The sequence below is a fragment of the Carassius gibelio genome, chromosome A3 (assembly GCF_023724105.1).
Source record: "Carassius gibelio isolate Cgi1373 ecotype wild population from Czech Republic chromosome A3, carGib1.2-hapl.c, whole genome shotgun sequence".
Taxonomy (NCBI): Eukaryota; Metazoa; Chordata; class Actinopteri; order Cypriniformes; family Cyprinidae; genus Carassius; species Carassius gibelio.
Window position 1 is genome coordinate 16,438,568 of NC_068373.1, and position 12,474 is coordinate 16,451,041.

Sequence of the window (12,474 nt, forward strand, 5' to 3'; positions counted from 1 at the left end):
TATGCCAGTGGAGCTTAACTTGCATTGAACCTGAATTAAGGAATATTCTTTAATTCCATTCCCCTAATAGTTTTTCTCAAACATTTATCCTTTTACTGCTCTTTTCATATTGTTCGCCCTGGGGCCAGCTGCACAAACTGCTTAGAATATAGTAATATTAGAAGTCAGTCATTTAATTTTTTTTAAAGACTATTCTTTAAAAAGATAAAATAGTTTTTTTATTTATTTTTTGAAGTCAGTGCATAAAAAATAGATTGGTCAAGTTTGATCATTTTGGCCAGAGCTCTTAAGATACTATCTTAACTTAATGGCTGTGGTGATGAAAATAGCTACTGTTCTCTTGTCAAGATTTACCCCCTGCTCTTCTCCGTAACACATTTGTAGTCTTCGCCACATGCGCTAATTCCCTGCACCTGTCTCTCTTCCTGTATCTGTGTGTCAGAGAGTGCTGACTCTGGCTGTTCTGCGTACAGTGAGACTCAGATGAACAGTGCATTAGACTCACATAAATGTGACTCTAGAAGTCAAGATGGATGTCGAAGAATCAGGCTGTAACAAATTGAACCCTCTAAGCATCACACCTCACGGGTGCAATTAGCTCCAGGAAGCTGTGTGACTGGAAAAGCCATAAAGATACAACCAGATACATCTGAAGAATGAGGCTGAGGTGGAGGAAGGCCGGGTTTGATTTATGGATATATAATACAGAAAAACAGAAGCATGTACAGGAATGCAATGCTCCACAAACTGTTAATATAAACTGGGCCCACAATAAAGAACTTATGATGGTGACTAAATAATAACACACAAGTAAATGCACACAGCAGGAGGGAGAAGGGAGGGAGACACAAATTAAGAGGTACTGTATACAGAATGATCAGGTTGATTCACAACCCATTACATGAACACAAAAAGCTGCATCACGCAAACACATTGCAATGATTTTTCATACATGTTTTATTTCAGCCATCATTGCTCCAGCCTTAGACATAATCATCCTCCTAGAATTTTTTCAGTGTTGTTTTTGTTTTTTTCAGCTGAAATGTTCTCTCGCCCTGACTGCATTTCATTTTTATCTTGCTCTAAGTCTCAGCTTAATCTGAACATATAAAAAAGTAAACCTTTTCAAAGAAAACTAAAAAAGCAAACAAACAAAGAAAAATATATCCAGAAACTGTAATACCGTCTCAAAGAGGATATACAATATTAACAACATTAATCATCAATGCTTTGATGATATCGAACAGGTTGCTATCAACATGTTTGTCATTAGTGGTGTTAGTATCAAGTTCTTTGTCAGTTTTTTGTGTGTGTGTTGAGCATCACTTATTAAATTATCATTGCATCAAGTTGACATCATCCATGTTAATATAAGCATGCAAACACATTTCCTCAGGATCATTCAGAATTGCACTGACACAGAGAGACAGAGGAAAGAGGGGAGACAGACAGAGAAAAATATGGCCTGGGTTGAACCGAAGAGAAAGCTATCGTCAAAGTCTATACCTGTGGAAACTGATGAAGGGGTCAGAGGTCACTCTACAGGGATTGTGCCTCCACAGTGTAAGATCTAAGGCAGCAGAAGAGATGGACCTGGAGACAGGAGCTGAAGACAGTGGGTCGATACCACATCCACATGGATGACAGAATCAATGGCCTCTTAGAAAACAACAAGTGCTGATATATGATAACAGACTAAGGAATGAGCACACACCGGCGAGATTATGTGTGTGTGTGTGTGTGTGTGCACATCCAAGGCCTGGCATGTGATTAATAATGGAAACAGAAAAACAAGCTCAGGGGGGTACAGTGGGAAATAATTAAACTGATGTGTATTTCAATAACATGAGTGTTAGTGATTGGTAATGCAGTATTCCTTCATTGAGGGATATGTGTGGTAGCATTGGCAGTGGTTGAACTGCGATATTAAAGAGATAGTCTATCTAAAATAGAAAATTCTGCCATCATTTATGCACTGTCACGTCATTTCAAACCTGCATGACTTTCTTTCTTTTTTCTGATATTTTGAAGAATGTTTTAAACGAAAGCAAAAGGTGTCCAAAACAACAACACTGCATCCCATTGGATTTCACTGCATAAGGATTTTGTGAGGAAAAATTGATTTGGGGTTCCACAGATTAAACTCTTACAGGTTTGGAAAGGTATGCGGGTGAGTAAATGACAGATTTTTCCTTTCTGGGTGGAATTTCTTTTTAATAGAGGCAGTGACCCTGGATATCGAGGGTATGTGAATTGAGTGCTTTGGCCACTATAATATTTCTCACTAGAGAAGCAGTGACCTTCTGAAAGAAATATATATTTTTCTATTTGAAAAAAAAAACCCCTCTGAAGTCAGTTTGTAATGTAAAATTATTGAAGTAATGTGGCTCTAAAATGATAAAAGACGTGCCCCCCTTTTTGTCTCTTTTTGCAAGGAATGCTCAGACAGAAAAGATAGTCACATTAGCCGAAAGAGATGAACAGAACCAGTTTGTCTCACCCCCCCCCCCTTTTCTGGAAAAACGTACAACATTTTATTCCTCAAAAGCTGTGGCCACCAGGTTTGTCCCCTCGTACACACAGAGCACATTTACAGAAAAATAAAAGCACACCCAACACAAGAACACAGATCAAGCTAGGGACACGTTTCAGTGACGAGCTGGTTAGGGACACAACAGAGACGGGTCACTATCACATTCGACAGATAACAACTGAAAAACGCATCTGAGAAATAGACCCTGTCCCTACCAAGTGCAACAGGTCCTACACAAGAAATAGTTCCTCTAAGACACAGGACAGAAGACACTTGATTGTTCAAAATGAGATTTTCTCTGTGTAAGGACAAAGGACGGGAAGTGGAGACATACTCAGGGTCACGGTGACAGATACTGACACACAGGCATACACGCACACACACAAACCAACGAGCAAAAAAGACACAAAAGAGCACAAATCCTACAAACACATAGGATACCCGGAAGGAGAAAGAGGATGAACGTGTGTGTCTTTCCAAAGCTGTCCTCTTGGCAGAAGGATGATGGAGAGCACACACTTCCTCTTTTGAAATTAAAAATGTCTTAAGAGAAAAAAAAAAAATCTTGGCATGGTATAAAAATAAAATTCTATGGCCAGATCTTTTCCCCGTAGGATATGTCTCCAGAAAATGCACACAAATCCAATGTCCTTCTCAGTTAGGGTCCTCTGGCAATGTTTGAAATCAAGGATAGCTCCCTTTAGAAGAGTTCTCCATGGGATTCAGTCTGCCAGGGTGTCCATGTCAGGGAAACATACTCTCCAATCGTTTCATTCAGTATCTGGTAGAACAAGAAGAATGGTTGGACTCTAGTAAACGAATGAAAAAAAGAAACACTGCTGATCTCATTGAGCTCCAAGCAGAAGGTGATAAAAATGTAAAAGGCAGAGGGACACATTTCAATACTGCACAACACAATTTGGCTAATGTATCCGTCCTTATTTCTCCTTCTCCAGATGGGAAAGGTCATAAAGTAGTCCTCCTCTCCAGAGAAACAGGAAACAGTTGCGAGGATTCTGCATTGGCAGAGAAGACCATTCCAAGAACTTGCAGCTACTTGTCAGACTGAAAACACCTTGTAGAGATTTTCTATAGCTACACACAGACACCCGTACAAACTCACGTACACACATGCGCTCACACATACACAGAAACATTCGTGGTCCATAATCTATCAGGTCTCTCCTGATTATTTTGTTTATTTGTATTTTTTTAAGTATTTAAAATCTCTTTTTTTGTAGGCTCAGTTTCAAATAACTAAATAAAGATTATCTATTTAAAGTGGGAATGTTTATTTTCATATATCCCCTGAATAAATCATGACATATTTTGACTTTAACATCATTCCTGAAGCAAAACCATCCATGCCAGTTATTCTGATACTATTCAATGTGCATGTATGTTTGTGTGTGTGTGTGTGTGTGTGTGTGTGATTTGTGTCTGGTCTAGTCTAGTCATTTTTCTATATATTGTGTTGGGTCTGCAGGGATGATTTAGAGGAGAAGCACTAACACAGGCACAGTCTCTTCTCTGGTTCTTTCTTGATAAAATATTATTCACAAATGAAAAGAGATAATGCTGACCTGAGGATGAGAAAAAGAAACAGAGAGACAGAAAAAAACACAGTTAACCATATAAACACAAACAGTAAAATACATAAACACAAAAAGCTTGGGCGAACAGATGGCTGCATACAGTATTGACCACACTCGCTCTCAAAATTTGGCTGGGAGTCCTGAAAATTAATAACAAAGTTAATAACAAAACTGTGAGAACGTAACCATATTTAGCACTCTGAAACAGGACTGTGAAAACATAGCATTGATGTTTTTTTTTTTTAATGTGTTAGTTCATGACTGAAACCTGAAGTACTCCAGTGTAACACACTGATGCATTCACCCACACAGACCCAATATGAGAGGAAGTACCCTTCTATTTACAGCATGTGTTTATGTGTATGTGAGTGTACTCACATCTCTACTCAGAGTGAGGGCTGTCCACCACTATGTGTGGCTTAGGGGAGGCTGTGGCGCTCTTTGACACATATGCATTTATGGATTTTTCCTGTGAAGGGAAACATCAATGAACACACATGACTATTCAGAAAGCGATTTCGTACACATACTAAATTATCAAAGAAATGGATGATTTATTGTATTGTATCTTTTCAGTATTAACTTTAACAGCGCAAATTAGCATAAGGCTGCACATAAGAAGAACCGATAACAGAAATAATGGTGCAAATACCAGTAAACTGACTACCATAAACCTTGGTAAATCACATTGCATGATTTATTTACATACTCTCCGCCCACAAAAAAGGCAAAAACAGGGTTTGTGCTGGTGCAAGGTATTAGTAATGTGGCTATATCTCCTTCTCTCTCACACACACACACACACACACAAATAAATAAATAATTAACTCAAAATGTCACATTTATTTATTTATTAGGTAAGTAGCCATGTAATAGGAAATACTATGTGCAATCAGTCACAAAATAACCGCTTCAGGGGTCCTGATCCTGCTGTTGAGATTTAATATGTAATACATTAGCCCTTACATAAAACTCTTATTTTATATAACCACAAGAAAGATAAGTGTTACAATAATTAAGATTATAAGTTCATTATAAATTCTAAAGGACATTATTATAGCACATTATAAATGCATTCTCGTGCATTACAAATACCTTTATTTGAATGCGTATACAGGCTTCAAGGAAAGAGTTACCAGATACCTTTTCTCTTTCGATTGAGGTTTTCTTTCTTTCTAGATTTTCTTTGAGTCTTTTTTAGCAACGTTTTAGTAGCTGATACCAATACCAGTGAAAATCTGGTTTCACAATTTCAATCCAACAGCAATATTAAAAGTTTTAAATGCAAACAAAAGAATGTAGTTTTAAGTATTTTCCAATTAAGGAAGCATTGATGGGAATTATTCAGTCAGCGAGTAAGGGGTCTGCTCTTTTTCATGCCAATGTTTTCTGATTAATGCTGTCAACATAATAGACAGCAGCAACTGTATTAGACTGTATTATTCACACTACAAGGTCTAATGCACACATCCATTTCCCCCCATTTGTTTACATTCACTTAAATCATAACTACATTAATATCTCTCCCAGATGGGGATGTTAACTAAAACTGCATTTGACCAAGAGGTACAAGCACATTTAATTGGGTGTGTGGGCAAATACTTTAAGACAAGTGAACCTTGAATGGTGTATACTTATAAAGACAGGTATCAGGTGTGAAGGTTATAGGCATTTTAACAAGGACTTGGCTTGTATAGAGGACACTGCCTACACACAATCACACACTGCACACATTGATTGATTTTCACATGCTCACTCACACACACACACACACACACACTCCATGCGGTCACGCTCTACCTCCACCAGCTGGTGCCAGTGTTCAATGGGCTTGCGGGGATTCGCCAGCATGGCTGTCCAGTGCTCCCTTCCCGGTCCATCAGCATCACTGCCCACACGGCACATCCCGATCACCTCATTATGACCAATACTGAGAGAAAGAGAGGGAGAGAGTGAATTAATGCAGTTAGGCTAAGAAATGAAGGAGAACCACAGACCAGTGCATCCATTACAACAAATGGGCAAGAGAGAGAGAATGAAAGACGGCAAAGAGACACATGAGAACATGAGGAGCTAGAAAGCACAAAGTAACAAGATAAAAAATGAGGCCTATCTGGCATCATATAATTAGAAAGATGCGAACAGGACCTTAGTGTCATATAGCAACCTGCCCATTAAGACACACACACTCAGACACAGCCTGAGAGATCACATAATTACACAGACAAACAGAGAACAGAAGGAGAGAGAGACAGAGGTACATCCCAATTACTGAATTACAGGGATAAACAAAATGAGGCAAGAGCACAGGGAACGGATTCAATGATTTGAGAGAAAATTTGTCACAGAGGGCAGATGGGTAGGCATTTATGATAGGTCTACTGATTACCGAAATAAAGAAAACGAGAGAGAGAGAGAAGATTAGAAGAGAGAGAGGTGTCACAATCACTTAATTAATTGAAAAGTGAGTATGAAAAGCTGCTCAAGTAAAAGTGGAATAACAAGCGGGTTTAATAAGTGGAACACAAATAAATCTTTCCACCTGCTTTTATTGTTGAATAGAGACGTGGACAGAAAATAAATGACATTCATTCATACTGTTTACTGGCAGGTAGAAGGAGTTTCTGTGCACCATGTGACAGGCCTGGATTTGTATAAAGACATCAGGGTATTACTTTATAAAGACCTACTTTCATGAGAGTAGCTTCCCTATTGCAATAGTGGTGACACACTTATAGGCAGTGTAGGTGATTTGGTTCAAAAAATGTTTTTGTTATGCTGGTTGAAAGCCTCTTCACATACTGACAGAAATAATTAAGTTAAGTGGTCTAAATATATCATCTGTGGAAGGTGCAGGACCATGAAATATTTGTCCAATCATATTCCTCGGCCCAAGGACTACGATTGGCTGCCCTACCTATCAAAGTACAGTAGGTATTTGCATACATCTGCACACCATGTTCGCGCAGACGTGATTTGTCATCAGCGCTTTCCATTATGCTATTGCAGACCGAGCGAAAATGGAAGGCTTTATTATTGTAATATTATATGCATTGTACTGTAGTAATTTCTCACCCATGAATGGGACATGCAGTAATCTGACAGCGTTGTATTCAGTCCTCCATCCACGGCGTCTCCCACTGTGTTGCTGATTAGCCTCTGGGCGGCCTGTGCGTTCATGTGTTTCGGAGGAGGCGTGGCTTTGGAGACTGATTTGCAGTGTCAGATCTTATGCCTTCAAAGTTAGCTTGCTATAGCTAACCTCTCCCTACCTTTAATAATAACAGTCGTTTCACCAGAAATAAGAGACCCTGCTACAATTTTTATATACACATTATTGTTCAAAGGTTTGGGGTCAGTAGAATTTTTTTTTAAATTAAATTATGCAAGTCTCTTATGCTAAACAAGACTACATTTATTTGATTTATTAATGTAAAAAAAACGTAATATTATTACAATTTAAATGAAGTGTTTTCTATTTTAATATATTTCAAAATGTGATTTATTCCAGTGATGGCAAAACTGAATTTTCAGCAGCCAATTCTTCAGTCTTCAGTGTCACGTGATCCTTCAGAAATCATTCTCATACGCTGATTTGCTGCTCCAGAAATATTTTTTCTTATTATCAGTATAACAGTTGTGCTGCTTAATAAAAAATATATTTATTTATTAAAATTATATTTATTTATGGAAACCATGATACATTTTTTCCATGATTTTTTTTGTGATATTAAGTAAAAAAGCATTTTAAATGTCTTTGTCATTGTAAAATGACTTTGATGTCGATTTATAAAAGCGTTATTTCTTCAAAGAATTTGCACTGATCCCCAAAGTTTGAACAGTAGTTTAGATAAATTAAACTGTCCTTTCAAATAAATTTAATGAAAACAAAGAGGCACAAATAAATGAGTCACTGATTCACAGAGTCTCCCGAGTCTATTTTTTTAAATGAAATATTGAGATAAATGCTGCTGTGGACTGTTTCTACTCAGTTATATTAATCATTTAGCTTTTAGTATAAATGTATTTAGCCAATTTATTGCTGCCATCCTAAATCAGATCTTAATTTTGTGCCAAATAAATACAGCTTGGATAGTTATTCAATTAAACTGAATTAACGCCTGTACATATCTTCAATGTAGCTACTCTTTGTAAGCTAACTGAAGCATAGCTAACTATTTGTTTTGTAAATAGTAGCATGACTGTAGTTTAAAGTAGCTCCACTAAACACTTCCACTAAATCAAGTCATGCTCAAAGAAATGTGTGCCACCAAGAGTTATGTCCTGCCATTATTTTAATAACAATGCTGCCAAAATAAATCAGTCAAGCTTTAGTGAAGACTTAAAGTCGTTGTGTTGTAAAAGCGTGAGATCATATGAATAACATCAGTTTTATGAAGTAGTCTGCAAGCTATAAACAACATTTCTTCATCTCAAACAAAAATAGCTTTGCCTGCTCCTGTGTGTCGTCATCCACAGTAATGCCGGTTTCAATACAGAAACACTAAAATATTGCAAAATGGATTGTTTAGCATGCCAGATACATGCAAGAAATGACTATTACCCAGCCGATAAGGCTTCTGAATGGAGCGTTTAGCACAGATGGCATGCAGCAAAGCTAAGAGCAATTCATCAGCCGCTATCTGCGGCTCACAGATGAGGAGTTCATTAGGAGGAGCTGCTGGTGTGCCACGTGCCACTGGGAACAGATGAAATCATGGAGAGCATAGACAAACACACATTTGGGAAACTCGGATGTGGATTTCCTCAGAACTGAAAGCGGTTCTTAAAATAGAATCTGATGCACGATTTGTATGCTCCTGATTTTGCAAGTCATATTTTTTTCACAAAAGCACACAAAATATGGCCATAAAAGTGGGATTAGATGACACAACACACCTAGCAGTACATATGCTTCATTTTTTTAAATAATTTTGTAATACCTTTTGTAATACAAAAGCTAGACATAAATGCCATTCTGAAGGTCTATCATACCGAAGTGCTGCAAAAAGAGCTCCACACATACAGAAGAGGTGACTTAAGTTGTGCCCACCGGACAAGAAACACTGGCTGTGTTACAGAGTGTCTCACCATCAGACACCACTTCCATTAGTTTTAGGCCATCATGTATATTCATGAGGGGTCTGTCTTTATGCAAAACCACCAGGGATAGTCTGACCCTTAGGGGCATAAGGCCCTATGTTCAGTGGAGCCCATACACACATAAATATGTACAACATGTATTCTAACTCACCAATTGAAAAACAAACTATCTCATCAGTATCAGTCAAAGAGATCCTTAAATATATGAAAAGATCATACTTCAGTTTTCCACTGCTTATTTCTCAACAACATAGTAAAATGCACTATAACAAGTCTCAGTTAGGTTAACACAGTACACGTGTCATGGGATTTTAAATAATATAATAAATAAAAAGAAAACAGATAGAGTTAGAAGTCTTTACCCATACACATATATAATTGCATAATAAATGAAAAGAAAAATAGAATAGAAAAAGATTAGAAAGGTAGTTAGATTTTTTTAAGAATAGAATTAGAATATTGAGTGTTAAAGTTAGAGGGTCAAATAAAGATGGAAGAGATGTGTTTTAAGCCAATTCTTGAAGATGGCAAAGGACTCAGCTGCTGGAATTGAGTTGGGGAGTTCATTCCACCAGAAGGGAACATTTAATTTAAAAGTCTGTAAAAGTGACTTTGCGCTTCTTTGGGATGGCACAATCAAGCGATGTTCACTTGCAGAACTCAAGCTTCTAGAGGGCACATAAATCTGAACAAATTTAGGTAAATGGGTGCAGAGCTAGTGGTAGTTTTGTAGGCAAACATCAATGCCTTGAATTTTATGCGAGCAGCTATTGGAAGCCAGTGCAAATAGATAAACAGAGGTGTGACGTCTATTCTTTTTGGCTCATTAATTAATAACTGCATTAATAACTGCACTAGTCTTTGGAATGGTAGCAGAAATTAATCTGGAGAAATATTAACACAATTGGACTCTGTAGGAAACACTGTGCAGATCTAATTTGAATCTCTCCCACAGAATTTCAATACATGCTTTATTCTTTCAACAAATGAAAAATCCATGTGTTCCTGAATAAGATCTGTGAGACACAGCCTGTAATCATGCCTAAAGTTACAAGTGGGCACTTCCTGTCAAGCCTCATATCACAACAGTGAGCTTGATGTGTTGCAGCATGTCTCACAGCATGAAAAAGACAGTCATGATCTTACCAGTCGTAGTCCATGACGGCGATGATGAGCGACACATTGTCAATGTTCTCGTTGGGGATATCAAAGACCAGAGCCTCATTATACGTAGGATTGAGAGTATTCTTCTTTATGGACGTCTTCCTCTTTTTCAGCCTGCGACCTTCACAAACCAGAGATGCCTTTACATATGGATCTGAGAAAGCAAGAAAAGAAAATTTGTCAAAGAAATAGCAACAGCAAGACGTAGTACATTGACAATATTACTAATTAATGCTAGTAATGGCATCAGTAATTATTGTGCTAGCAATAATGATACATTAACATTACTTTTTCATAATGCACCTGGATAGCGCAACATAATCATGTCCTGTAAGAGGAATCTTTATTACATTACTTCAAGCCTTGCTGTGATTATTAAATAAGCCAACATTAATTAAAGATGTTGCTCGTTCTCATGACTGTTATGCTGATACCTTTTTTTGACTTTTTAGAGGTGCGATTTGATATTCAGAACTTTCAGAACTGATGGTTTTGTGACCTTTAATGTTATTTCATTATTCATATGCTGGACGTGTTACACCAAGGTTATTAATGAGCAGCAGTTTCATCACGCCTCAATGTCAACAATGTCTGAGGCGCTAATGAGGTATCGCTGTTAATTATGAGGGAATTAGAGGGATGGCTGGGGACCACGGACGAGACCTGGTACCTGAGAAGCCCGTGAGGTCCATGGCTTTCAGATTGGTGGCCTTAATGATGGTGACGGTCAGTCTGCCAGCTGTTGGCAGGTAACACAGTGAGAAGTTCAGCTCGCCCAGGTCAGCTTTCTCCTGCAGACACAAAAACATATCGAGAGGTCCAAAGTTCACTTAGAAGTTAAACTGTGAGAAATGCAAATGCTGAAAGCAATGCACAAAAATAAGGAAATTCATGAAAAAAAAGATAACCCCATCTCTGTTGAAATGTTTAAAAAATGTATTTGTCCATGTAAGATGCAAGGATAAATGAAGGAATGTCTGTGGCTTTTAATGCTTAATCAAACATTTTTAAAGTATTTCTCAATGTTGGAATTCATTTGAACTCATCCTTGAATTTTTTGAAACAAGGAGAAAATCATGTTTAGAGTAATGCACTTGCAATGAAAGTCCATGGAAATGCACTTTAATAAAAATTAAAAACACACTTTTTTGGAGTACATCCACAGGTTATGACCATGTAAATCCAATAAACTCTCTCTGTCTGTAACTTAGCAAGCAAGACTGTTGCAGACTACTGCAAAGAGACTGTTCTGAAGTATATGTGTTGAGATGCTACGCCTGTTTTTACACTCTTGGTTGAACCTTTCATCTTTCTCTCAAGTTCTTGTTCTGTCAGACAGAATTAATCATGAGCTATGATGAAAAAAGAACAAGGGTAAGAGAGGTAAGCAAAAAGAGCTACAGTATTTCATCAAAAACGTCAAGCGTCTGAGGTACAGTACATCTCCAAGAACTATAGGAGCTGCCAGCTTTGGGTCTGGGTCCATAAACGTGATATGAATGCTGTGTTATGTGAGTGTTTTTATTTTTTTTTATTTTTTTTACACTCCAGCACTTTACAAAATGTTTTAGAACCCAAATATGATCTTTTTTTTTTCAAACCAGCTGATTAGGTAAATCCGCTAACGTCACCTGAGCGGCCGATTGGCTGAATCCTGCATTTGAATCCAACATTTCGTTTACATCCATTCACATGTCAGACACACAAATGTCAAAAACGTACTCAAGATCCAGCATGCATCACTGAATCCTTTTTAAATTTGTCTTGTCAGACAGAGTAGATGGTGCCTAATGTATTTTCTTCCCTTCATTTGACCTAGCCGTGCTGTGGAAAATTTAATCTACCTTATTTAAGCACAGCAGCAGCTTGTCTTTGATCTGATTTATTCTCTCTGTTCTCTAAATGTACAAACACGTTTTAAAATAGCAATATTCTATGATCATGATAAAAATGTTTCTAAAAACTGCTCCATTAAGATACAGTGGCAATTTGTGAAGTGCTCTTGAAAAAAGCTCCTTTGCACAGTTGACCTTCACTAATTTCATGTGATTTTCTTTGGAAGGATGAGCACATGCATCA

The 12,474-nt window shown here is 37.6% G+C and overlaps 1 protein-coding gene across 1 annotated transcript in view; it reads right to left on the reverse strand.

Annotated features, from left to right (window-relative positions):
* Positions 1-939: 939 nt before the first annotated feature.
* The window catches only part of LOC127949199 (synaptotagmin-C-like), a 37,503-nt gene continuing 25,968 nt past the window's right edge, over positions 940-12,474 (reverse strand). The window contains exons 9-13 of the mRNA XM_052546206.1: positions 11,066-11,186; positions 10,378-10,549; positions 5,929-6,058; positions 4,507-4,597; positions 940-4,116 (exon numbers count right to left, since the gene is read on the reverse strand). Of these exons, the coding sequence (XP_052402166.1) occupies positions 4,511-4,597; positions 5,929-6,058; positions 10,378-10,549; positions 11,066-11,186 (510 nt within the window). The 3' untranslated portion in view covers positions 940-4,116; positions 4,507-4,510. The remainder of the gene's footprint in view (positions 4,117-4,506; positions 4,598-5,928; positions 6,059-10,377; positions 10,550-11,065; positions 11,187-12,474) is intronic.